The sequence below is a fragment of the Microtus ochrogaster genome, chromosome 15 (genome assembly GCF_000317375.1).
Source record: "Microtus ochrogaster isolate Prairie Vole_2 chromosome 15, MicOch1.0, whole genome shotgun sequence".
NCBI classification, from domain to species: Eukaryota; Metazoa; Chordata; class Mammalia; order Rodentia; family Cricetidae; genus Microtus; species Microtus ochrogaster.
The window spans coordinates 28,681,710-28,695,654 of NC_022017.1; the positions used below are offsets into that span (position 1 = coordinate 28,681,710).

At 45.6% G+C, this 13,945-nt stretch overlaps 1 protein-coding gene across 2 annotated transcripts in view; it reads right to left on the reverse strand.

Annotated features, from left to right (window-relative positions):
- Window positions 1–13,945, reverse strand: part of Srebf2 (sterol regulatory element binding transcription factor 2) — a 57,262-nt gene that overhangs the window by 21,333 nt on the left and 21,984 nt on the right. For both annotated transcript variants that reach the window (XM_026782394.1, XM_005354470.2), the window contains exons 2-10: window positions 13,091–13,525; window positions 11,959–12,140; window positions 10,090–10,236; window positions 7,936–8,157; window positions 7,545–7,659; window positions 7,210–7,391; window positions 3,740–3,932; window positions 3,049–3,230; window positions 324–600 (exon numbers count right to left, since the gene is read on the reverse strand). In XM_026782394.1, the coding sequence (XP_026638195.1) occupies window positions 324–600; window positions 3,049–3,230; window positions 3,740–3,932; window positions 7,210–7,391; window positions 7,545–7,659; window positions 7,936–8,157; window positions 10,090–10,236; window positions 11,959–12,140; window positions 13,091–13,525 (1,935 nt within the window). The remainder of the gene's footprint in view (window positions 1–323; window positions 601–3,048; window positions 3,231–3,739; window positions 3,933–7,209; window positions 7,392–7,544; window positions 7,660–7,935; window positions 8,158–10,089; window positions 10,237–11,958; window positions 12,141–13,090; window positions 13,526–13,945) is intronic.

Sequence of the window (13,945 nt, forward strand, 5' to 3'; positions counted from 1 at the left end):
TTAATCCCAGCACTCGGGAGGCAGAGACAGGCGGATCTCTGTGAGTTCGAGACCAGCCTGGTCTACAGAGCTAGTTCTAGGACAGGCTCCAAAGCTAAAGAGAAACCCTGAAAAGAAAAAAAAAAAAAAAAAAAAAAAAAAATCAAGAAGTTAAAAAAGAAAGACAGAAATGGTAAACTATAGCTATAGCATTGTGTAACACAGGTTGATGGCTAGTACAGCCAAGTAAAAGTGGCTTCCGTCAAGGTGGAACTCTGGCAAAGCAAACTAAGGAAGAGAGTTGTGCAACCAGGCAGCAGGCCAGGCAACAATTCCATTCTTACCTGTGATATGCAGCTGGTGCAGCCTGTGATAGGCCAGGGCTGCATCTCTCGCACTGCTCTTAGCTTCGTCCTCAAAGCCAGCTGCAGTGGCTGGGGTAGCCCGCCAGCGCTGGAAGACTTTTTTGAGTATCCAGCGTACCAGGCGCAGCTTCTGCAGGCTGTACCGGATCACATTCCAGGAGAGGCTGCAGGCCAAGTCCAAGCGGGAGGTAGGCAGTGCCCGGCCCAAAACTGATAAGCAGGTTTGAAGATTGGCAGCAGCAGCCGCAAAATCACCCTATAAAGCAGCAAGTGGTAATAATGGTCACTACTTTTGGCTGTGGCCTTTTTGTTTTCAGACACTTCTATATTACCAACCTTGTTATCAGAATGAAGCATGTTTGTTATCAGAATAAAACACAGTTTCCATTAAAGAAACTCTGAAAAATTTTGGGAAGCTACAAAAACATAAAAAGAAGCCACTTCTAACCTCACCCCCAACAAAGAATCCCCACAGACATTCTGATGAACTCCCTGACCTTTTTACTAAATGAAATAGGACTGTGTTCTGTCTTTGAGCAAATGTTGGCAGTTTCCAGCAACTTCAAAACAGCAACTGTTTTGTTTTCTTTTTTGAGACAGGGTTTCTTGTGTAGTTCTGGCTGTCCTGGAACCTACTCTGTAGACCTGGTTGGTCTAGAACACAGAGATCCACCTGCCTCTGCCTCCTGAGTGAGGGGACCAAAGGCGTGTACCACCACTGACCGGCTGCCACAGCAGCTTTTATAAAGAAGGTAGAAACCAGATTTTAGATAAATTACATGCTTAGGTTCTGGAAATTTGTTGAGCCCCACCTCAGAGTTGCTCAATCACAGCTCTGGAATTGTAGCCTATGATTCTGTGGCCTGAAAAGGCCAAGAAGCACAGCTTTAAGGACAACTTATAGCTAAACTGCTAAACTACCTCAATTTGGGATCTCTGCCAAGCTGAGGGTCCCCAAAGGAGTCTATGGCACCTTGCTGATTCTGGTGACTGAGAGAGGTTATCAAGGGCTATGAGAAGCTCTTTCCCTAGAAGACTCACTGTTTTCCAGGATATCTTTGGTTTTGCTCCTTTGTCTCAATCAGTCCAGCTCTCCCTAAAAATCCTTCCCTAGCAAGAATACAGCCTCCCATTCAGGGAAGCTGACTTGTTCCGGCTCTGCAGCCGGCCTCCTGGTCACTGCTCAAATACAAGGGCATCTGAGTGTTTCCAAATAACCTCGAAAGAGCCCTTAGTCACTTCCAGGTTCTTCTACCTTTGAGTTAACACAGTTATTACTTACTTTACATCTCAAAATACTTATTCACGTCTACCTTTCTGAAGTGTTAAATTCCAGGTTTTTATCTCTTTATTGCACCTATTCTAAGAACCTCCTAAATTGTTTCTGTACCGTTCATATTTCCCAATCTATCCTTAACAAAGTTACCAGAAAGGCATCATGAAACACCCTTACACCTGCCTCTATGACAGTCCTGTGAACACCCCTAGCATCACATCTGTGTTTTAGGACCCAGGGCTGTGGGCAGACTCCAATGGACTACAACTGAGGTGTGATAGCCTGTTAAAGGGAGAGTAAACACTGGCTTACTATTGTTCAGGACTGTTCTCTGTCACATGACTCTCAAAGTGTGCATGTTTAACTCCTTCAGGGTCATAAGATGCCACAGACTCCTCCCCATAACTTCTCCTTATACTGATTCCAAATAAAAACCATCAGCTAATTTTCCTGCTCAAAAATCTTCCCTGAGCCCTGATTCATCAGTGAACTGGAGAGACTGCACACAGTTAAGAGTGCTTGATGCTCTTCCAGAGGACCAGAGTCTAGCTCCCAGCATCCATGCCAGGAGGCTCACAGCTACCTACAACTCCAGCTCTAGGGATTCTGACGTCCTTCTCTGGCTCTGTGGGCACCTGTACTAGTGTGCATTCCTGTATACCTTCATACACACACACACACACAAATAAAACTGAACTCAGTTACAAGTCAAAGTCAGTACTTGGCAAAGGCGGACCCCTACACCTCCAGCCTTCACTGCCATCTCTCTGACAGATCCTTCACTTTTGACACATATATCCTCTACTTGTCAAGAGTTAATGTGAATGTTCCCCTCCCTCCAAAGGCTTATGTGATCCAGCACTTGGTCCCCAGCTGGTAGTAATGCTTTAGAAGGTTGTGGAACCTTCAGGACTAAGGCCTGGCTGACAGAAGCGGGGTGCTAGTGGCAGATCTTGCAAGTGATCTCCATTTATAGTTCCTGATGACTGATGAGCTCTTGCTTCCTCATCTGCCGAGATGTCAGGATACCATACCACAAGCTCCTGCCCCGTGACCACCAGCCTTTCCCGGGAGAGCTCAAACACACTTCTCCCTTAAATTGCTTCTGTTAGGTACTTGGTTACAAAAAGAAAGTGACTAATACATTACTGATGGCACTATCAGCTTGAAAGGTCCTGCCATGCCTGCTTGCCTGTCCTTAGTGAGGACAGCACCACCTATACCGAGACTCACAGCACAGTATGCCATACCACAGACAAAGCTCATCTAGTGTCCACAGATAACTTATGCACAGGTACACCATCCACCACTGCCTTGGGCCTGTTACAGGTCACCCCAGCACCAGCCACCGGACTTCATACAACAACATGCACTGAGTTCTTGTTTCAGCATAGAGGAGGGTGAATAAAGGTGGATGACAGAACTCACTTTGGCAAGGTCTAGGTCCGCCTGCTTCCGGTGTCTCCAGAAGGTGACTGAGGAGCGTGAGTGTGGGCGGATCACTGGCTCCCCGTGGACCAACAGCTTCACAAAGACGCTCAAGACAATCACACCATTTACCAGCCACAGGAGGAGAGTCGGCATCATCCAGTCAAACCAGCCCCCAGAACCTACAGAGGGGCAGCTCAGCTGAGACTACCAGTCAGGCCCCTTGTAAACACCAAGGCTCCTGACAGTCTCCGGAAGTGTGAGGTCAAAGAGCCTTCTGCATTATTTTCAGAAGAAATAGTAGACAATTGTACAGTCTAAAGAGAAATCTTTATATCCCCTGCCACAATGGAACTGAGTGCCACACAAACCTCAGTTTAAGGACATTAGGACATCAAACTCACACCTGACATAATGCCACATAGTCCCTCAAACAGGCATTTCCCCCATCTCTCCCAATCCCTCTCCACAGTAACTGTAACTAAGCAGGTTCTGGATTTGCTTTAGTTGCCTGTCCCAGCTAAACTAAAGCTTGACTTATTATGCATAACTTAGGCCAGCCCCTGATGGAAGCAAGCGGGTAGGAGGCCCAACCCCATTTTGATTAGGTGGATACACCATGCAGTTTTACACAGGGTCCTTTCACCACAGCAGTCCGCCTAACCCAGGCAGTATCAGGGAACCCACCTACCTGACTCCAATGACAGTACACTGCGGCCAGAACCTGAGTATGGGTGCTGCTCAGCATCGTGGGCTCCTCCCCACTGAAGCAAGGAAGTCAAGGGGTTAAAGGAGAGGCCCAAGAAGGTGAGGACACACAGCAGAATTCGAGATCGGTCCACCATGCCCAGTGCCACAGGAGGAGAGTCTGGTTCATCCTTGACCTTGAAAACAGCAACACAGGGTTAGCATGATTACCATCTGTGTTCATGCAGCACTTTGTGGGGGCTCCCCAGAAGTCACAGACATTTGATATCTGGTTCCCAGTTGGTGGCTTAGGGAGGAGTACAAGGAAAAGTCTTACTGGAGAAGTATGTCACCACTTGGAGTGGGTTTGGGATTTCATAATGCTCACACCATACCCAGTGTGCTCTCTGCCTTCTGCTTGTAGATCGGGGTGTGAGCTCTCAGCTGTTCCTGCCACCACGCCTTTCTCTGCTCTGCCATCATAGACTCTAACCCTCTCTTTCAATAAGTCACCTTGGTCATGGTGTTTTGTCACATCAAGAGAAAAGTACCTAAAACACTATTTTTATCCACACACCAAGAAACAGACTGTGGGTTTTAAATTCAAAATCATTAAGTCAGAGAGAAAAAAAAGCCAGAAGAAAACTAAGAAGTCCACAATTCAAACTATTACTCAAACACTGGAATCTTTATTGCTGACTGAGTATATCCCACAGAACAAAAGTAAGGAGTACAGGGTCTCACAATGTATATTGCTGGCTGGCCCAGAACTCTCTGTATAGACCAGGATGAGCCTTGAACTCACAGACCTGCCTGTCACTGCCTCCTGAGTGCTAGGTCAACTTTCTTACAAAATGGATCTCTACAGGGGCTGGAGAAATGGCTCAGTGGTTTAAGAGCATTGCCTGCTCTTCCAAAGGTCCTGAGTTCAATTCCCAGCAACCACATGGTGGCTCACAACCATCTGTAATGAGGTCTGGTGCCCTCTTCTAACCTACAGATATACACACAGACAGAATATTGTATACATAATAAATAAATAAATAAATATTTATTTATTTATAAAAAAAAAATGGATCTCTACAACAACAGAGAGCATACTGGGGTTGAAGACGTGGAGATCAAGGTGATAGAGGAAGGTCATTGGCTAAATAAAGAAACTGCCTTGGCCCTGATAGGACAGAAAATTAGGTAGGCGGAGTAAACAGAACAAAATGCTGGGAGGAAGAGGAAGTGAGCTCAGACGCCATGCCTCTACTCTGGAGGGCAGACGTGATGAAGCTCCGACCCAGGATGGATGTAGGCTAGAACCTTCCTGGTAAGCGTACTTCGTGGTGCTACACAAATTAATAGAAATGGGCCAAGCAGTGTTTAAATGAATACAGTTTGTGTGTTGTTATTTCAGGGCATAAGCTAGCCAGGCGGCTGGGAGCCGGGCGGCAGGAACACAGCCCATAATTCCCCCACTACATCAAAGAGCATTCCCATTGACTACAGAGAGGACAGAGTCTTTGTTATTTGTTTTAGAGACAGGGTCTCTTGTTATTTTTGCCATTGTGTAGAGTACATGAGCAACAATGTCGTGGCTAAAAAACAAACCAAGAGTCCTGGAGAGAGAATTACAAATTTGGCCTGCTCTATCTGGGTTTTTTTTTTTTTTTTGCTTTTTCGAGACAGGGTTTCTCTGTGGTTTTGGAGCCTGTCCTGGAACTAGCTCTTGTAGACCAGGCTGGTCTCGAACTCACAGAGATCCACCTGCCTCTGCCTCCCAAGTGCTGGGATTAAAGGCGTGCGCCACCACCGCCCGGCTCTATCTGGGTTTTTAACACAGGTTCTGTATCTCAGGCACTCAATGTTGCATGTCTAGCACTATTTCATTATGTTCACACCACACCTCAATAATGATGGAAACCATGCTTTACAGTAAAGAATGTAACTTTTTTAGGGGGAGGTTTGCTTTTGTTCATGGATTCAAAGGTTTTAGTTCCTCACACTAGGGACAGCTGTGTGGCAGAGCTGAGCAGCTCGTCTCACCTTGGTGGCAAGGGAAAACACAGGGAGGAAGAAGTTGAGTTTGCTTATTAAAACTAGAATGTGGCCAGGTGGTAGTGGCACACACCTTTAATCTCAGCACTTGGGAGGCAGAGGCAGGCAGATCTCTGTGAGTTCGAGGCCAGCCTGGTCTGTAGAGCAAGTTCTAGGACAGACTCCAAAGCTACAGAGAAACCCTGTCTTGGAAAAACAAAAACTGGAATGTGCTTTTTGTGTCTCTTTGATTTTGCAGACAGAACAGGAAGCACAGGCCCTAGGGAACTGACAAGGGGTGAGGAAGGGAACTGGAGCCAAGATTTTTCCCTAGTCCTGATATACACATTCAAAATTTTATGTTATATGGACTACTTTTGCCGAACAGAATCATATTTACAAAAATGTTTCCAAGAATGCTGGGTGAGCCTGACCTACATAGAGAACATAGAGAGTTCCAGGCAACCAGCTAGGACTACACAGAGAGATCAAATCTTGAAAGAATGAGAAAGAAAGAAAGAGAGAAAGAAAGAAAGAAAGAAAGAAAGAAAGAAAGAAAGAAAGAAAGAAAGAAAGAAAGAAAGAAAAGAAAGAAAGAAAGAAAGAAAACAAAATGCTTATTTAGCATGCATGAAGTCCTGCTATGGCTCCTTAGCAGCTCCTACACTGAAGGCACTGGCAATGCCTACATTCCCAGCACTTGATAGAGGGACAAGAAGATGGGGGTCAAGGCCATCCTAGTTTCATAGCAACTTCTAGGCCAACTTTCAAACAAACAAAACTATACGCTTTTGGAGTTAAGAATGCCAATGTCAAGATGCAGTACAGGATCCAGTCTCCCAGGGTCCCAAGAAAGTCATTAAGCTTAGGGCCTTTTCTAACTAATTCGACAAAATTTCAATTGCCATGGGCTTTTTGTTGCTCAGGGACCATTTAAGAGCCCTGGGTTGGCGGAATGTTATCTGTTAGATTGCAAATTGTAGTTGTTCTGGGAAGAGCAGCCAGAGGCGGCCTCACTCTAAACTAGCAGAGCAGCCTCAGAAAGTGGTCTTGCTAGGCCCATTATGGGCAGAGGAAGTAATGGAGCACATCCAGCAACTCCCAGAGCCCACCGCCTGACAGCTGCTCATTCAAGATCTGGACTCATTCCTCTCTGTCGGGGCTTTTTGTAGGACCTGTTAAATCTGAGTGTCTGTGTCATCCAGAGGCAGCTTGTTCCTTTTTGGATTTTTTGTTTGTTTTTGAGATGGTCTTGCTGCCATCTCAAGATCTTCCTGCCTTAGCCTCCCTTGTGCTGGGATTATAGGCACGCACGGCAGCACTTGTCAGTTTTCGCCCCTTTAGACGTAGCTAATATCACAGAATTCCTGGTCCTCTCCACTGATCCAGTCACCTCTCTGTGGCCACTGTTGCCTTAGGGAAAATGAGTGATTTTGAGGGTACTCATACCTTTGCATCATCCAGCAGAGGACTTCCTGGCTCAGAGTCAATGGAATAAGGGGAGAAGCCTGCCTGGGACCCCGAGTCAGAGGCCGGGGGAGACATCAGAAGGACATTCTGATTAAAGTCATCAATCTTCAAGTCCACATCATTGTCCACCAGACTGCCTAAGTCAATGCCTTTCAGGAGCTCTGCAAAGAAAACCCCCGTAGAAAACGATTCATTTCTACAAAATCCCACATGAATGGGGCCTCATACACATCTGAGTTCTCCATTATGTCCATCACAGGACTTCTCCAAACAACTGTGAGGTTTGATAGGCCTTTCCCAACAGGCAGACTTACTGTTTTTCTGATTTGCCAATTTCAGCACCATGTTCTCCTGACGCAGCTTGTGATTGACCTGCTGCAAATATTTGATGTAATCAATGGCCTTCCTCAGAACGCCAGACTTGTGCATCTGGGAAGGAAGAGAGAGGAAATACAGCTAAAGCAGTGCATGCTGGAGTCAGAAGAGCAGAGCCAGAGTTCGTGAGTGAGAGCATAGCGGGGGGTGTCAAATGCTGGCTCAAATGTGGCTAAATGGGACAAAACTCACCCTAACTCTGAAACTCCTTTTTTTCCTTTCTAACTCACTCTCGTGTCCATTCAGCTTTTGCCTGCATCTTCTCTGAAATCCCATTACAAAGACAGAGGCAACACTGAGGCACCAATCTACCTTCTTCTTGGCACTTACCTTGGCATCTGTTCCCATGACCAAGTCCTTCAACTCTATGATTTTGTCGTTGATAGAGGATCGATAGCGCTTTTCAATAATATTATGTGTTGTCCGCCTCTCTCCTTCTTTGGGGGGCTCTAGCTGCTTTACACCCCCGGGTACTTGCTTAATAGGAACCTTTTCTTGTCCCATCATTACAGGCATTGTGGTCAGAATGGTCCCATTGCTGCCAACCAGGGTCTAGAACAAGGGCAGAGTTATCCTGTTAGTTTAAATAAAGTAACCTCATAACAAAAAGTCGCTTATTCCTGCATATGGGGTATCAGCTGGGAGTGCTCCTGCATATGGGGTGTCAGCTGGAAATGCTCTGTATAGTCTGATACCTCCTTGGCTAATGAGAATATGTCCCTAAATACTTTAAGACTTCATCAAGAGTTCCTTGGCTCCTCTCTTGCCCTCAGAGTCACTGTCAGTAAGCTGTACGACCCAAAGATCAGTTCAGATTTAATCAGTTCAGAGTTCTGATCTAGGGGGTGACAGAAAAAAACCTATGGTTTTGCTGCCAAACTGTCAACCACCTCTGAATAGACACGTATGAACTTCACTGAACTACATTAACTGGACCAAGAGAACACTTTCTCTGAGTATGTGACACGTTCCTTCTCTTCTCAATGACAAGTAAATTCCCATAATTCTTTCTACTGTTTGGCCATTAGAGATTACAAGAGTAAAACTCACACTTCTATTCAGAGCTGTTTTCTTAACTAATCAGATCAACCATAGAAGCTCCTATCCCTCATTTCTACTTTTCCCTGTTCCCATGCTTACTAATTTTTGCCCTAATTTTCTTCGATAAATGGCTTCAAATCCAAATGGTCAGTAAAGAGACAAAACCACGCTCTACTTTATTAAAATTAAAAATAATTCACTGGGCTGGTCGTAACTGCTCACACCTTTAATCCCAGCACTTGGGAGAGATGCAGATTCCAAACTATCCAGGGCTACTCAGTGACACTCTATCTAAAGTCAGCTAGGCAAGGAGGCAAACGCCTTTAACTCCAGCCCTCAGAAGCTTAGGCAGGAAGATTTTTGAGCTTGAGGCCAACCTAAGGGCTATATTGAGAGATCCTATATAAAAATAAAATAAACAAAACAAAAATAATTTATACATAACAAATACCATTTTTAAGAAGTTTGATGAAGTTTTACATGAATACAACATGCAGTACCCAAGTCAAGACAAAAACCTTCACGTTAGGATGTCCCCTCTCATCCTCTGGGAATGAATATTCCCTTTGTCCTGCCCTATAGCCCTTCTGTGACAATCACCACAACCATGTTTCCTCTCCTGAGCTTCTTACTAATGGAATCACCAGTGTGGATTTCTGAGACAGGCTTCTTTTGTTATCATTCTGAGGATTAACCAGATTGCCTTATGCACCAATACTCCCCTTTCTTATTGTTGGCAAGAGTTTCATTTTATGGGTGTATTATGAGTTCTTTATTATTCCAGGAATGGACACTGGGTGTTTCCAGTTCTTCACAGTTTTTCTTCTGAGATAAAAATCTCACATAGTTCAGGCTAGCCCCAAGGCTGCCATGTAGTTGAGAATGACATTGAAATTCTGATCCTCCAACCTCTGCCTCCCCAGTGCTGGGGAATCATGTGCAGTCATGTGACACCACACACGTTTATGTGTTGCTGGGGTTTGAACCCAGAGTCTCATGCACGCTAAGCAAATATTCTATCAACTGGCTATACATCTCCAGCCCTAGAGCTTGGTTTTTATGAATAAAGCTAGTGCTTCCAAAACTTACATCATCTTTTACTCAAAGTGGCTGGGATCCCAGAACTGAAGCTTTCCTTGTCTTGACACTTCTCCCTGTCTGGTGACTGCAGAAGTCAAACCTCCATGGCAACAATAGTACCTAGGAGATGATGGCTCTATGTGGAGCTGTTGCCCAGCTGCAGGGTTCATCTGGTGGTCTTTTCCACCCCCTGGCAAGTTCCCAAGATTAATAACACACTCTGGCAATATTTCTTCAAGGGAAAAAGCAAAACTAAAAGTGGAGTGATATTTACAATCTGACATGTTCTATAAAAGCTCTCAATGTCTACTTAGCAGGTTTAAAAAACTCTGACAAGCAATGGAAGGCGAATGCAACTCTTACTGGTACTTGAAGGGCAGCCGTCTGGAGGGGGGCGGTGAGGGCAGTGAGGGCTGGATTCTGGACTGCAGCCATAACAGGGCTGCCATCTGTTTTCAGTGTGGTCAAAACAAGGGAATCTGTCTTAATGATCTGAGGCTGAACAAGGACCTAGGAGGAGGACAAAAAGTAGCATTATTTTTTGTATTCTTTTTTTCATTTGGTTCTTGTTACACAGACTCATCAGAAAAGAGTAAGAAAACATTTTCACAGAATTGAAAACAAACAAAAAAGGAAATCCCCTATAGACAATTCCCGAAGTTGGCTATTTTGTGCAGTCTGCATCCCCTGATGAAGGGACAGCTCAAGAGTTTAAAGGCTTCAGACTTGCTAACCTGGACAGAACAAGGAAGTAGAGCTGAGAGAACCAGGATAGCCAGGTACATGGGCAAGAACTAAAAGTGATAAACCTAGGTTTTATTTGTTTTTTACAATAAATTAATTTGTGGCCAGTGGGATGGCTCCATGGTAAAGGTGCCTGTCACCAAAGCTCGATGAATTGACTCTGACCCCTAGAAGTCACGAGGTGGGAAGAGAGAACTGTTGTGGAACTCCTTCAGCCAATAGCCTTTAAGAGACCCACCCACTTTGGGCATGGTCTCAGGTACTATAAAAACAGAAGAAAGGCATGTATGCAGGCCTCGGGGCTGCTGGATTCAGTTCCAGGTCCCAGCACACACAGAGGACTATTGTGGAACTCTTCTGTATGCCATCAAAGAACCAACTCCTGCAAATTGTCTTCTCACCTCCACATGTGTGCACATAAACATAAGTATTTTAGAACGTAATAACAAGACTCATTTGTTAGTAAAACAGCTCAGATACTGTATTGCATATAGCCTGTTTTTTTTATGTGTGAAGTGAATGCACATATATGTTCAGATACATACATCTATCTGAGAGTAAACACGAGCTCTCTCTGTCTTACTGTCTTGCAGGTTCTTAGTGAACTAGAAGCTTCCATTTTGGCTATCACTCTCAGTGGGCTCAGGATAGCCTGTCTCAAACCCCTTCCCAAAGCTTGGTTTACAGGCACAAGCAGCCATGCTTGTGTACTGAGGATGCAAACACATTACTTGATGGATGTGGCTGTGGTGGTAGTGGCACTTGCCTTTAATCCCAGCACTTGGGAGACAGAGGCAGGTGGATCTCTATGAGTTTGAGGACAGCCTGGTCCACAGAGTGAGTTCCAGGACAGCCAGAGCTACACAGAGAGAGAACGTGTCTTAAACCAAATACACAAACAAAAGTCAAACAGGTCCTAATGTTTACAAGAGCAAGTAATTTTACCTACTAAGTCATCTCCATAGCCCCCTAAAACATGTTTTTAATTACAAAAATAATACACATTTGCCCCCCCCCCACACACACACTTAGTATCCACTGAAGAATAGGGAAAACAAACCAAAGATATGGAGAGGATAAGGGGGGTTACAACTCAGGTGCAGAAGTTGGGGAAGCTTGTAAGAGTTGGTTCTTCCTTCCACTATGTAGGTCCTGGGGACTGAACTCAGGTTTTTAGGCTTGGTAACAGGTGCCTGCGTCCACTGAGCCACTTCATGAGCCCTCCTTCCAGTTTAGACCCATCATATGTGTCAACACCATACAGTCACTATCCCCGCTTTCCCCAAGGATGCCAGAGGGTATCTACAGGTGGGGCTCACTCTGGTCTCTGCTATACTCACAGGTATATCCGGTCCAGGTTCCCTTCTTAGCCCTCCCAGCTGTTGTGTATACACTCTTGATGACCCTTCTTAGCATGCCAGAGTTTCTACCAAAGAATAGCTCAGAGTCACCCCCAGTTCCTCCTTGAATTTTTTCCAAGCTACCTACCGGGACCTGCTGCACCTGGGGTGCAGCAACTGTCTGCACTGTGGCTGGGGCAAGGGTCTGCAGTGTGCCATTGGCTGTCTGTGTCAACACCCGCTGGGCCTGTACAGTCTGCACCTGCTGCTGGATCGTGACTGGCTGTACCTGCGGGGATGTCACCAGGCTTTGGACTTGAGGCTGCAGGACTTTGGAGAAGAGAAGAAAAAGTTACATGGATAAGAAATGCACCGTGTTCCCTGTAGCTGCAGCATAACTTGAGGATGGAGTGTCTCATCATGACTTCTACTCCCCACCTGCTGCTGAAGAAGATGTGCACAGCCATTTACAAGCTGGTTTAGAGAATAGGAACATCCCGTGAGGGCTGCATCAATTTCTGATAGAATGAGTACAAATTGTTTTATTACTCTAGGTGCCGGAGTGAAAGTAAGGGAAGTTACTTGGCAAATGGCTGCACCCGCAATGGAGTTAATAGACGTTGTGAACCAACAACCCCCCAGAGTCTCATTGCCTCCTATCCTTTCTAAATGGGAAATCTGCTTTGGGATTATAGTCTCTGCTTTCTGCTATACTGTCTCCTCCAAAGTCTCAAACCCACCAGAAAACTACGTGAGTCTTCAAACTGAGAGAATCCTGAGCCCACCCAGAGCTCCCCACTGTCACTGGAGATAGCACACCACAGAAAGAACAAGTGCTCCAGTCACTCACTCGCTCAACATATACTGAGAGCTCGCCGTGAGGGCTGCTATTCAGAGAAGCAGCACCTATTTGAAAAATGATATTTGTCTCCACAGTGCTTGTTTAGGAATTATTTGTTGAGGGAATGGTTCTCGTCCGTGGATGCCCAGATCTAATGGCTAACTATGTATGTTTCAGACCTAATTTTATTCAGGACTCCACCTCTAGTTATCAGGACAAGCCTGCATCTACCATGTTTGCTGGACTCTGAAGTAGGTCTAAACGGGCATAAGGTCTTTGAGGAAGGAGACACGTCACTGTACCATTCTGCCTATGATCAGAAACTTGTCCAGATAGACCACACTGAAATACTCTATCACTCTCAGATGGTAGATCTGCATTGTCTACACACTGGCACGGGCTGTGGAACCAACTGATGACTCTGTCTGACCCGAGTCACCTTGAAAGCTGGTTGCTGCATTCTGGTATATCAGTGGCTGCTGGATGATCCTCGTCTGTGGAGCAGTGCTGAATGTTGGTGTGATCATTACCGTCTGCTGCTGAAGCGGAGCTGAAGGCTGGGGCTGGGGCTGGGGTCTGGGCTGGAGAACAGGGGTTGCTCTTGGTGGTGTAGGAGAGACTTTGACCTGTAGGGCTGGAGCTTGAGGGGAGGCAGCTGAGGGGGAAAAGGTAGTTAACGGGACCTGGCTGAATGCCCGCTGTATTGCAGGATCTGTGGTTCCACCACCGTTGCCTCTGACATTGCTGTTGCTGCCACTGTTGCTGCTGCTGCCACTGTTGCCACTGCCACCACCTCCAGGGAAGGAGCTACATAGCTGCTCTGAAAACAAATCAGGGAACTCTCCCACTTGATTGCTGACGAACTGTAGCATTTCTGTGAACAAAGAAAAGGAGTAATTTTATCGCTACCCAAAATACATACTTTTTAGGTTTGTCTTTTGGGACAGGGTCTTGCTAAGTAGACCTGGGTGGTCTGGTAATCAAAACAATCCTCCTGTTGGGCGGTGGTGGCAGAGGCAGGCGGATCTCTGAGTTCGAGTCCAGCCTGGTCTACAGGAGCTAGTTCCAGGACAGTCACCAAAGGTACAGAGAAACCCTGTCTCAAAAAAACAAACAGACAAAAAAACCCCAAAACAACAACAATAAAAAAAAAACCCAAACAAACAAAACCCCACAATCCCCGTTTCAGTCCCCAAACTCTGGGATTACAGACAGGTGCACTACAATAAATAGGCTGATGGAACAGAAGCACCTTTACTTGTTTTTTTTTTTTTAATGACTCCTATGGATTTGT